Genomic DNA, 12,777 nt, shown 5'->3' on the forward strand with positions numbered 1-12,777 from the left:
GGCGGAAGGCCACTGGTTGCTCTTAATCATCTATTGGGCTAGTGAAATAAAGGGCTTCAAATGAAAGCTGAGTACCAGTTCTGTGGACTGCCTCCTGTAAACTGCTCTGCTCCCTTTAGCCATATCCTCAAGTGACTCCTGAAAATACTTCTTTCTCTCTTCAGGCTGGCACATAGGCTGAATGAGACAACACAAGTGAAAGATGAATCGCTGGGTCTGGCAGTGAGTTCTCGTTCAGTAATAGTAGTGCTTTGTTAACGTCTATGGAGAATGAAAAAACAGACCGCCCAGCCTAAGGCAGACCTCAAGATAAGGGTTTGAAGACGAGCTGAATGCAAGAAGAGCTAAACCATAAATCTCAACTACTGGTGATTCAACCTTGTTAATTCAACGTCTTAAATTATGAGTGATTTGGTAGAACACAGCTGTTCACTAAAATACAAGAGTATCAGAAAACCAAAATTGACTTAATTCAAATACTCGCCTTAATTCACCTTGAATGAATGAGGCACTAATGAGGAAATGAAATACATTGTGGTTGAAAGACCCTGGGAGTTGTAATTAGAAGGAAAGACGAGATATGCCAAACACACAGAAGAAAACCCAATGATCAGAAAGCCTTCTGGCATGGGGTGTGGAATAAATGACTTTCCAAATTCTATCGTGACTAACAACTGTCTCAGAAATCAGCTTTGGGACAAAGCACATGATGTGTCAGGGTAAGTACATAGTAGGTTCTCAGTAAAACCTAATGATTTATCACAAATGGGCTTTGGCCAAGCATCAACTCTACCACTTCCAACCTACAACTCACACACCACTTTAAAGGTATATTCTTCTTAGAGGAGCTCAAAGCCCTTGCTTGACATCCACTTATCTCATTGAACAAGCTTTTTAAAAACACTAATACCATGCTAGATGTTGTGACAGAAACAGGAAACAGCAGCTGGACTTAGAGGGACAAGACACCCAAAACAATAGAACTCAGATCTCATGAATCTGCACAGTGTCCCTGGGGTTAGACAGGGAGCAAGAATATTTATATCTCCCAAGAGAAAAACATGACCAAGGCCTTGAATTTTCAGGATTTGCTCAGACTTAACAAGCAAGGGACTGACTGAAAACTAGAGTCCAAATCTCCCAAAGTATATAAGGAACTGGAAATGTTTAGTCTGTATATAGAAAAGACTTAAAGGAAACACGAAGACCATGTTGAAGTATCTGAAGGCTCAGTCAGGGTGGTACTGTCCCAACAGGACAGGTCAGATATTCTTGGTTCAACTCCTTAAGGCAACTAATCCAGAATCTCTCCTGTTTTATTTCTAGTTGTCACTCACACACCAACTAATATGGCCTCAGAATAGACATGCTTACAATATAAAGGGGAAAAATGCCCCTGAAGGGCTATTATGCCCAATTGACTGCAGAGTAAGGTGGCCACTGTAGTGCACAGATTTTGACTCAATGTGAAGAGGGACCTTCTAGCAATCAGGGTTGTTCAAATGTGGAAATGTGTGGCTTTAAGGGCACAGTATACTCCCCATCTCTAAAATGTCAAATAGAAAGGTAAGGATGAAATTGTCTCCTATGAAAACCTAGGGCAGGATGACCAGTTAGGATTCTAAGCAAGAGATGATGAGGCCTGAGTTAATGCAGTACTAGTGGCAGAGACAGGAAGGAAGCAGGAGATGAGAGGATTGTTTAGGAGAGAAATCACAAAGACTTATAATTAATTAGACATGAAAGATGAATGGGGGGGGAACATGGACATGCTGGAAGAGGACAGCCACCAACTCCCAATATAGAAGCACGAGAAGGGCACAGGTCTGCTCAGGAAGATGTACAGACCGAGGTGATGCGGGCCATCTGGGTGGAGTGGCTCACCAGGCGGAGAGATCCAGGCACTGTGGGGAATAGCGGGCTGGAGACACAGCTCGAGAATGCTCACTATCGAGGGGCACCCTATGTCAATTGCCACCTAAGAGGTGGGGTGTAAGGGGCATGTTAAGCCTGGCTTTTAAGAGGCAGGCTAGAAAGAGAAACTGAAGACAGTGTCTGGACTGCTATGAGAAAAATATCATAGACCGGTGCCTTAAACAACATTTTTTTTCACACTCTAAAGGTTGGGAAGTCCAAGACCAGGGTGCCGGCAGATGCGTAGTCTGGTGAAGGCCTGCTTCCTGGCTCATGGACAGCCCTCTGCGTACTGCGTCCTCACACTGCCAGAGGTGCAAGAGTGCTCTCTGGGCTCTCTTACAAGGGCACTGATCCCATCCACGAGGGCTCTACCATCACGACCCATCACCTCCCAGAGGTCCCACTTCACATTCAAGGTTAGATTTCAACATGAAGTCTGGGGGGACACAAACATTCAGTCCATACAATAGGCAGGACCAGTCAGGAAGGATCCAGGAGAAGCAGCAGAGCAGCGTCCTAGAGGCTGACAGGCGGACTTTCAGGAAGGGGCAGCCCCCTTGCCAAGCGCAGCAGAGTCCCGACACCATCAGAAGGGAACAGCATGCGCCGTCAGACCTGGCAAGGCTGCTGGCCAGAAGAAGGGGCTGAGGGCCCGTGGGGCGTGAGGAAGCGGAGAAGGTGTTCATGAGCTTCTGGATGGAGGAAGACAGGGGCCAGGAAGGAAGACATGGAAATGAGATTCCTGGTAGATGGGAAGGGCTGGAGTGCATTTATAAGCTAGGAGGAGAGCACAGGAAAGAGGAACAGACTGAGGTCCCTGCGGAGAGAGCAGTGGAGAGGAGTCGTTAAGAAGGGGGGTGGTCACGGGCAGGTGGCAGGGAGAGGGACACTTCATCCTCACAGGCTGGAGGAAGGAAGCAAGGACCATGGACATGGCTGTGGGCACAGCTGCAGCTCGTGGGGGCAGGGGTGGGGATGGAACTGTGTCTGAAGGTCTTAACTGCTGCTGTGAAGTAAAAAGCAAGATCTTATTATGAATGTTAAAAAAGGGCTTAAAGAGAAGGTGGAGGGAGGAAGATTGGAGTGAGCTGAGCAAGGACAGGCTGGGCTGATGGGAGGCCCCAAGGATACCGGCGTAAGTTAGGAGGGATGCTGGCTATGCTCCTCAGAATCATCCTACACACAAGTGTCCAACCCCAAACTGCACCCGCCCCCTCCAAACACACAGACCTTATCTACTCCCATCTCCTTCCACTGCTGGGCTTCAAGAGCAAGGCCAGGATGCAAAGGAACACCTCTCCCCGCTGCTCCTTGAGCAGCTGCTCAGTGTTACCTCCTCCAGGAAGATCCCTGCCCCGGGGCTGGGTTAAACCTCTGCCAGTCACTGCAGGCTGTGTGTTCTCCCTGCCTCTGCACCTATGCCGCACCTCGGAGGGAGCTACTTGCATGGTCTTGAGACACAGAATTGCTCCCCAGGGCAGGACCATTCATCCCGTCCCCCCAGCACCCAGAGGCCCTCAGTACCCATGCTGGGCATGGGCAGGCGGGTGGGCAATGAACTCTGAGTGGGAGGCTGACTCTTTGGTCCCTCAAGCCTATGCCACCAAGAATCCAGGATTCCAACTTGTTGGTTCTTTATGCGTAACTGCTTTTGTGAAAGCACACCTGTATTAGAGGACCCTGGGAAGAGCTGCTCTTCATACAAACAGATTGATCATAGCTCTTTCATAAGCCAGAGAAATAAGCTGTGACATTCTCATGGCCAGAGCCAGACTGCAGCAGTAGCTGTGATGCAGGAAATCAGGTGAGGACAGTGACCCCATGAGGCTCCCCTCCCCTTCCCTCTCCCAGCAGCCCATGTCTCCTCTGCCATCCTGGAGATGCCCAAATAAGCATCAGCTAAAAGGCCCAGAGCTGTTTCTGACATTTTTAAATGCAGCCACAGAGGCCTGGGTGGGCCGTGCCCTGCTGGCCTCACATGGTGGTGCAGGAAGACCTCTGGCCGGAGTGCCCCGGCTCTCCAGTGTCTGCCCCAGTGCTTAGCACGGGCCCCTCTCTACAGTCCTGGAGGTGCTGAACCCGCTAACAGAACTTTCCCAGGATCCCAGTCCTGTCTCTGCTTCCCATCCACGTCTTTCCAACAAAAACAAGGCCTGGGCCAGGCTCCAAGCTCTGGGGTCTATCGGGAGGGGGGTGCTGGGACCCAGCCCCGTCAGGCATGTTCTTCCCTAATGCTGAAGGCAGACCCCTGAAGCTCCCTGATGCCAATGAATGCATTTAGGTCTCTTTGAAAAAGCTGTGCTAGGCTTTTTTTGGAGGGCAGGAGGGAGACATGAACAACTAGCAGCCCCCACAAGGAGGGGCCATGCCACTTGGGAAAGGCTTTTCCCACCTTGCACAGCTTGTGCTAAGGGTACCTCAGCCCCACCAAGAAGGCAACTCAGGCCGCTGTCACCACCAGGACGGGGCACCACCACCCACGATGTCACAGTGGTAGACAGACAAGGGACAGCAACAGGGAAGACAGGTGGGGCCTGCACTCTCCCACACTTGCCCCGACATAGGAAGGCGGTTTCCAGTGAAGACAAGTTCCAGGAGCTCAACCTCCAGGGATGGGCAGACTGTATACCTCAGGCTGTCATGTGCATTCAGAGATGCTCCAAATATTTTCAGGGGACAAGTGAAATAATTTAAAGAAAAACAAAAGTCAACAACAGTAATTGTACCATTTAAGCTCTTCCCACCACAGACCACTTCACGGCTGTGAGGAGTCAAATCTACGTGTGGGAAGCATACGCTTGAAATTGGCTGCCTTCCAGCCAGGACTTGTTGTTGAGCGGATCACTGCCCCCGGACTTAGTGACCGGTCAGTGGAGACTTTATTAGCCCATGGCTCTGTGCTCTGAACCCTCTGCATAGGCCGTTTCCGAAAGGAAGCTGCTCTGCACGTGCCAGGTAAGTCTTGTCCCGGGTTCCCTGGGGGCTACCTGACAGAGCCACCCTGACTGTCCTCAGGGATAGTCACTGGTAAGGCAGCAAGTTTCAGCTCCTTTGCCCTCTGCCCACACACAAGAAAAAAATCAGAAACACGAGGCACCAGAAAGAGAAGGGATTTGTTCCCATTGCCAGTTCCAGAAATGGGATCTATTGTGCTCCTCGCCAAACTCCTCCTGAAGTTCACTAGGACCTAAATAAAAGTGGTTCTGCCTGCAGGAGAGTTACCTGTTCTCCAGAGACTAGTTCTGCAGCCTCCCCGAAGTCTCTCCTGAAATTGAGGTTCATGCTATTCTTTCCTAACTGAACTGTAAGCTGAAGTATTAATGTATACAAGATCACCTTGTTCCAGATTTCAATGGTCTTAATATGGTTTTATAGAAAGGATCATGCTCTTGAGGCCAGAAAACCTGACTTCTACTCCAGCTTCCCCACTAAATGGTCTGGTCAGTGGTCTCTAAGTCTCAGTTTCTCCCCTGTGGAACTGGGTAAACTACTGCACTGCCTGATGCAGAGAGCTTGTTTTGTGACTCCAGTGAGACGACTTGTGAAGAAACTCGGGCATTCAAAAGTCTTTGCAAATGGAACCTGACACCATGACCTAACGCTGTGGTGGTTAAGTCCTTCAAAGGCAGGACCCAGACCTCAGTTGTTACCTACCCCCAACCCCCAACAGAGTGCTTGCACAGGGATGGAGCTACTGCATCTGACATTCAAGGACTTTCAAACTTGAATGCACTTTAGTGAGGTTATAGATCTGGAATTTCTTCTTTCCAAATTCTTTTCCACTGGGTATAAGCAAAATAGCCTTTCCTTTTCTCACTCATGATCCAGTGGGCTTTTATGAACCCTGGGGGATGTTAAAGTCATGACCTCTACATCTCCGGCCTCTGCTCATGAGGGCCAGCAGTGTGCAGAGCCATGGTCCTCTCTCCATTCTGGGACCCCTATTTAATTCCTTTTCAGGGCCTTTGTATACAGGTCCACGAGGCCCCTAAATATATTCTGAATTCTGCAGAATCTCTGCACATGAGCTCTTTTTCCCTGAAAGCACCAGTTTGATTGGTCTCCTATGTAACGAAGGAGCTTTTATATTTTTAGTTTTCTTCCCATACAACAAACACTATTAATAACATTCTACTTTCTCCAGAGATGATATGGATTAGACCAAATGGAAAGTTACCATGGCTACTGCAGTGTTATTTTGAGTATGAGAAATTCATACCGCGGGAAGAGGCATACATGGTCAAGAACTGGAGCTTTATTTCCGCTTGGCTATCAGGCGATCAATCCCAATTTAATTTTGAAATGCTAATTGCATCCGAAACTAATTATAAGAGGCAAAACCTGAAACCCCTAATTAAAGTGGGAGTCAATAAAGCAGTGCAGCATTATCACTGGGGCAACACTGGCTGGATGAGGGATTTAAGCACAGGCAGATTTTCTTTCTCAGGTAACTATCTCAGCAAAACAACACAGGGAAACACATCTTCAGGGTCAGTGGGAAACCCTAAGTTGGGTCTGAAGGCTTGGGTTTCTGCAGAGTGAGCAGGTCAGGCCTTCTCTCTGTGCTATGATGAAGTCACAAAAAAACTGGTGGTGGGATAGGAAGCCCAGGAGGAAAGGAGGGTACTTCTACCAGTAGTCAGCCACCAAAGGCAACCCTGGTGGGGAGATGGGGTAGTGGGGGGCGAGCTGAGGGGCAGCTGGTTCAGACTAACCCCACAGAGTGCTGTGCAGGCCGTGGAGGATGTAACTGCGGAGGAACAGGGGTATCCACACAGGCTTATCACTCAGACCCAGATATTTATGGGCTGTTTTCTCACATACCAAATGCTGAGCTGTGCTTTTCTGAATTAGCAGAAGGTGGCCTATGGAAGGACTGCTTTTAGAATGAAAACCTACTGCCAATCCTGAAGCGCATGGTTCCCTCTGGGACCTCCAGTCTATCTTTGACAGCTTAAAAATATTGTTAATGGAGTGACTTCATCTGCCTGATGCTAGAAAGATCCATATTTAGGCCAGAAATCACACGGTTCACATATTCCCCCACTGGGCTCTAGGACAGAAAGGGGATCCTAAATTAGGGAGGGGACACCTTTAACTGGTGACTCACTACTACTCCCCCTCCTCCAAATTCTGTGACAAAGAGACAAAAATGAACTTTGCCAAATGGTTAGAAAAGGTACTCTGAACATTCCCACAGGGCAGTGAAAGCAAAAGTCTATCCTCACCTCACTGTATATTTTTCTACAATGGGGTCTTTCTCCCTTTAATAGATTTTCCTGTTTTTTTTTAAGCATTATTGAGAAGGAAGAAACAATACTTCATAGCCTGTTGTGGCTTTTTCACTGGCACTGAGGAAGTCTGCACTTCAGGAGAGGGGGCTGAGCCGGCAGGGTGGGAAGAATTTCTTGAGAGCATTGAGACTCCTATTTCCCATGAAAAAATGAGGTTCACAGGCAGGCCAGGGCTGACAGGATATTTTCCAAAGTAGACAAACCCCCATATCAATGAGAGCCTATATTAATCTTAATTCTTGGTGTTGTCACAGGTGGGCAACATAGAACACAGCCTCATCTTGAATAAGTCAAATGAGGTTCTTTGAATATTTTCATCAAAATAGCATATTGACATATTATTACACACAACCTTTGGCATTGGGGTCTTGTAACAAAGGTTAAAAATGGGAGCAGTTAAGACAGTTCTGAATACTGAAATATTTTAGAAACCAGCTGTGACTTGGAAGGAGCTATTTGGTGGTTTCTGTACATTACACACATTATGGATGTAATGGGCCAGAGGGTTCAGCAGAGAGAGGCTCAGTCACTTCATGGTCATTATGAACGAGGGAGGACAGATAGAGACAAAGAGAGGAAGAGGGAAAATAGTGAATCACTTCGGCAGAAATTTCAGCCCAAGGAGACTGGAAATGCCCTGGAAAACAGAGCTTGGTCCCCAAACACAGGCAAGGAGCCCCCTTGTGTGGGGATGGATTCTGCTTCCAGGGCAGACACACCACTCACTAGAGGCTTATAAAGTCCATCCAAGTCAAAGAAAGTGCCTCTGTTTCCACAGCCAGCAGGCTGCAAACTTTTTCTAGCACCTCATAGAAAACTAATGCTTTCAAGGCCCGCAAAAGACTTTTAGATTACCTTATCTCAAAAGCACACCTACCTTGGCTCCCAGGAAAGACTTGCGGTGATAGAAGCAGCACAGGGCTGCCGAGAGGGTGTGAAAAGCATTGCATTCCTTAGGCATCTTTCAGTCTTGGGTCCCTGGACCACACACCTTCTCTGGGTTAAGGGAAGGGGGGTTTGGGGCGTTAGAGCCCGGGTCCCCCGCAGCAGCTGTGCAGCCCCTGCCCACAGTCCTGGTCCTGTGGCAAGGGAGTGAAGCGGCTCCTGCTCCCAGGCCAGGCTGGGACTTCTCCTTCCGCTGAAGCCAATACAATCCACTCGCTCAATTCTGGCAGGCTGGTGTCCAGCCTGCCATGCACACAGTGCCAGAAATTCTCATGTGACCAGACTTGCTTTCTGATGAAATTCTAACCTCTGTTAGAAGAGGCTTTGGGTTTTAGCTGTCCTCTCCATGTAGAGACCCAGCAGAAATCATCATCCCCCTCAGGCAGCCTTTGATTCCCAGGGCTTGAAGGCACCAGGCAATCTGCTCCTAGGGGCTTTGTCTGTTTGCTCGTCACCCCAGCACCTAGGGGCTAAGGGTGCACCTATCACACCACCTTGTGATGAGACAGAGGCTCTTTTGAGAGCAGGACCTAAAGGCGATCAGGGTGTGACTTTCCCTTCAGAGCAATCCCGGAAGTCCTGAGAACCCCGGGCAGGACCCCTGTCTGCACCCTCCTAGCCTGCCCCCAGAACTGTTTATTTTTAATTAGGATGCTCCTGGCAGCCAGTTTGCAGCTGATAATGCTGGCACAGCCATCACTATTGGCAAAGCAATACTGCCTTTTGGTGTTTAATTAGCAAGTCTGTCAGCAAACACCCAGAGTGCCCCATGTCCTCCCCACCTGGCCGTGCAGTCTGTTAGGAGGATGGGGGAACACACAGCCTCTTCTGACCCAGCTGTTTGTCTCATTCTCCTCCTTCACTCTACATACTTCACTTTAATTACCATCTGAACTTTAGTACCACTCTGCCTAACCCAGATCCAGGGCTCGGACCTCACGTCCAATGCAGGCAGGCAATTCTCCTGCGCTAAGAGGCCTTTACCCTTACAGAGAGCTTCTAACACCTTTAGGGGAAAGCGATTGCTTTTCCAGTTGGAGTGGATGCTCAATGACTCTTTTTTTTTTATTTTAAATCAAACCCAGGTTTCTGCCTGTAGCTCTTCCTTTCCTACTATTCCAAATATTAACTTTCTGTGGCTTTGACACTCAAAAATGGAATGTGTCCTGAAGTTTTCTAAAACTTCAAGCAGGCAGAAACTTGTAATGAGAAAGAAACAGAACCTATTCAGTCCAGAAAGGAACAACACCAGATGAGGCATGAGGGAGGTATGAGAAATATCCAGCAGGATTAGTGTCAAATCCTCAGGAGGCCTCGGCCTTTGGACTAGGTCAAGTCGGCCTGTAAAAATAGAAAACTGTTTGTTCAATCCCTGGGGAGCAGCTTCTGTGCTTGAACGAAGGCTGTGGAGAGAGAGCTCACACTGCCAGTGGGGCAGAGGCTGAGCCTAATAAACACGCAGAACGTGGGGAAGTTGCTGCAAAGAGTCTGTTACCACAGAACAATAAGGGGAGAGCTGACTTCCTTTCTGCTCTCTTAACCGGTTCCTCCCTCACTCCTTTTCCTCCAGATCCTGGAGGTCAGATGTACAGTACCTGGGGGCTCCTGGGTCCCAGGAAGTCCACTGCAAACCTGGAAGGAAGCCGAGGGTGGTAGAACTCATGGGGTTTCTGAGCTGCACCGGTCTTAGGAAATGTTGTCGGAGGGTCCATACTGCCCTCCAAGGTCCATGTATTGTACCCACTGGGAAGCATGGTCTCTGCCCTCATTTCTGTTAGATGGGCTCCAAAGGGTAAGTGCAGATGAGCGGCCCGGGCCCAGGCCCAGCAGTTTTGTGGGGACAACTCACCTTCAGGCCGATAGCCACCAGGTAAGCAGCCCAGTTTTCACCCTGGGCAGGAAACAACCAGCTCTGTCAGGCTAAGAAACTCCCCAACAGGCTAAAAACACCCTCCCAGACCTGGGAAATGGAGGGAAGCAGCTCCTTAAATTCTGCACAGAAATTCTGACATTAGTCAGCCAAAGCCCCTAAATTCAGAAAGTATGAATGAAGTGCAGGCTCGAGAGAAAATATGCAAATAACTCAGACACAAAAATGACACAGAATTATGTAGTCAAGTGCTCCAGGGCCAGCGCAAAAGCAAAACAGAAGACCCACTGCAGAATCACAGCTCGTGTCCCCTGGGGCTTTCCTTCTTTACTCTAAGAAATGTCTCCAAGACGCCCGAAAAATTGGTTCTGTTAGGATAAAGAACGGGCTAATGTTATTAGGTAACTGTTTCCGAAAGTTTTTATTTTTTTTCTTCCATACCCAAAATAATTTCTAAAGCAGCACTCAAAGGTTTTAATCAATTTTCTCCCAAAATGGCCAAGGAGAGAGAATGAAATAAGGTGTTTGTTATTGCAACTGAAGATGATAATTGCATAAATTCGCAAAGTGTCCATCACTGACTTGCTATGCTTTTAAATGTCTCCCATCCACCTTGATCAATTCCCTCAGTTTGCTCCACAATGAATATTCTATTCTAGTTACCAAGAAAGAAAGGACCCGAAGGGCAGCATGGCACTCGGCAGAGAACAAAGGACCAAGGACTCCAGCCTGTGACTGCAGAACCTGGTATCTGATCACGTGGAGACACAAATAAGAGATTTTTAAATGCCTTGTAATTAAACCTGTTACATAACCTGGGGCAGGGGGTCACTATGGTGATTTGGTCCATGTGATTTAGGACCAGTCAAATCTGGATTCAGGGTGTTCTAAACACCATCCTCCTGAGACACTCTTGCCTCTGCATCAAGGACAACACCTGTGAATGAAGCCAGAGCTGGGCAGCCAGGTGGACCCTTCAAGGAAACCCCTATGATCTCAGATCAAATGTTGCCCAGCCCATCTGGGAGAAGTGTTAAAGCAGGCAGGAGGGGAACCCCTGCACCAGCGTGGCCCTCAGTGACTCTTTGCTCAGGCAGCCCTAACACTAACCTGCCCTATTTAGTAACCATGGAAACAGAAGCTGACTGCCAGCCACAGTCCACAGACATGTGCTTCCTGCCGGCAGCAGCCCTCTGACTGACAGAGGCTGAGAATGCTCAGAGTCCCTCCCCTAAGTGCCACAGTGCCCTCTAGAAGATCAGGCTCAGAGAGAGGTGGACCCTCTCTCTGACATGGCACGGGGGAAAGGTCTGCGGGGAGAAAGATGTGCCTACCCGAGATCTGCTTTCTCTGTTTCAGGGCAAGCAGGAAAACAGTGCTGTCGGTACGCCCCACTCCCTCTGCTAAGCCAGCCAGAAGCGGGCATGCAGCCTCACATGGCTGAGCTGCCAAGCAGCCCTGCGACAGGGACTCCGCCCACAGCGGCAGCAGACAGCGATTGGGGCACAGGTCCAAGGCTGTGAGGCCTGGCTTGTCCCCGCCCACAGGGACACAGTCCCGACGTCAGTCAAGGGGTGAAAAACAGCCACTGTGGTCAAAACAGCCCGACTTCTCATGGCACTACTGAGACTTCGCCTCCCCGAAGGTGGACCCTTCCTCGCTTTTTGCCTCCAGTAAACCCAGCAGCTGGGCTGTTGGTGAACATACAGATTTAGTGAGCTAGGGGGTAAGGGTGATGCTACCAACTCTACTTCTCCTAGTGCCCTAGGAAGCAGGGAATGCTAACCTCAACTGGCCCAACCCTAAATATCCAAGGTGACCATCTGCAGGCTCAGCTCCTTGAAGAGTGGCAAGGCACGTGCCTGGGAAGCCCTGGGCCACTAAAGGGGCATGTTTATCAGCACTCCTGCTACCCAAAGCTTCCAGGGACCTGGCCTGTGCTGTGATTCTGAGAACAGTAAAGCAGGCGGCAAGGTGGTGGGAGGGGAGCTTGAGCATCTCAGAGCACCCCCGCCCATCACAGAAAAGCAACAGGGCTGGTGGAGAACTGCCGAGAAACACTGCTGAAGGAGAGGCTGTCAAGGCAGAAGGCAGCCCTGCGTAAGGCCAGGCTCAGCAGTTCTGAAAGCAGCTAAAAGCAGTTCAACACATTTTCCTCTATGCAAAGGCTATTTGTTTCTCACTCCAAAAGGGAATGTACACTAGACTGGGTGGGTGGAGGGCAAGGAAGGCCGAGCTCTCAGGACTACTTTGTACATTGCTGTAGACCAGAATGTTTGCTGTGCACAGCTCTGCCTACCGGTTGGCCAGATTCCTCAAGGGGATGAAAGAGTGTCGCTGTTACATGGTCTCTGTCCAGAAGGAGCACTGACCTGCCTAGCACAGAAACAAAGAGACTCAGGACAGTATGCATAAATAGACTTCTCTCTACTGGGCCCTATGTCCCCCATAAATTTCTGTTTCTCTAAATGGCTATTAAAATTGAATAACTGATCATGTGAGGCAAAATTAGGTGAGCATCTGGCCCTGACTTTGCTTTCTTGCACTATAACATATAATTCCATCCCACACATCCCTCCACCACCACCACCTATTTCCTGATATCCCAGAATTCCCATATTATACAAACTCAATGTTTTGTTTTTAGCATTAAGGCAAAATTAAAAGAACATGCATGGGGCATAATTCTAACCTCTTAAACAGCAGACTCAGGCTTTGTGACAGTCTCAGCCTTCTTTGAGAGTCTGAGAA

The 12,777-nt window shown here is 48.9% G+C and overlaps 1 protein-coding gene across 5 annotated transcripts in view; it reads right to left on the reverse strand.

Annotated features, from left to right (window-relative positions):
- The window catches only part of BCAR3 (BCAR3 adaptor protein, NSP family member), a 114,438-nt gene that overhangs the window by 47,179 nt on the left and 54,482 nt on the right, over positions 1–12,777 (reverse strand). The window contains exon 1 of one of the 5 annotated variants that reach the window (XM_036906521.2): positions 8,089–8,331. The exons of 3 other annotated variants lie outside the window; for them this stretch is intronic. In XM_036906521.2, coding sequence (XP_036762416.2) covers positions 8,089–8,172 — 84 coding nt within the window. In that variant the 5' untranslated portion in view covers positions 8,173–8,331. Of the gene's footprint in view, positions 1–8,088; positions 8,332–12,777 lie in introns of those variants that run through there. One more of the 5 variants, XM_036906522.2, reaches the window with a different exon arrangement.

The sequence above is a fragment of the Manis pentadactyla genome, chromosome 4 (assembly GCF_030020395.1).
Source record: "Manis pentadactyla isolate mManPen7 chromosome 4, mManPen7.hap1, whole genome shotgun sequence".
Lineage (NCBI taxonomy): Eukaryota > Metazoa > Chordata > Mammalia > Pholidota > Manidae > Manis > Manis pentadactyla.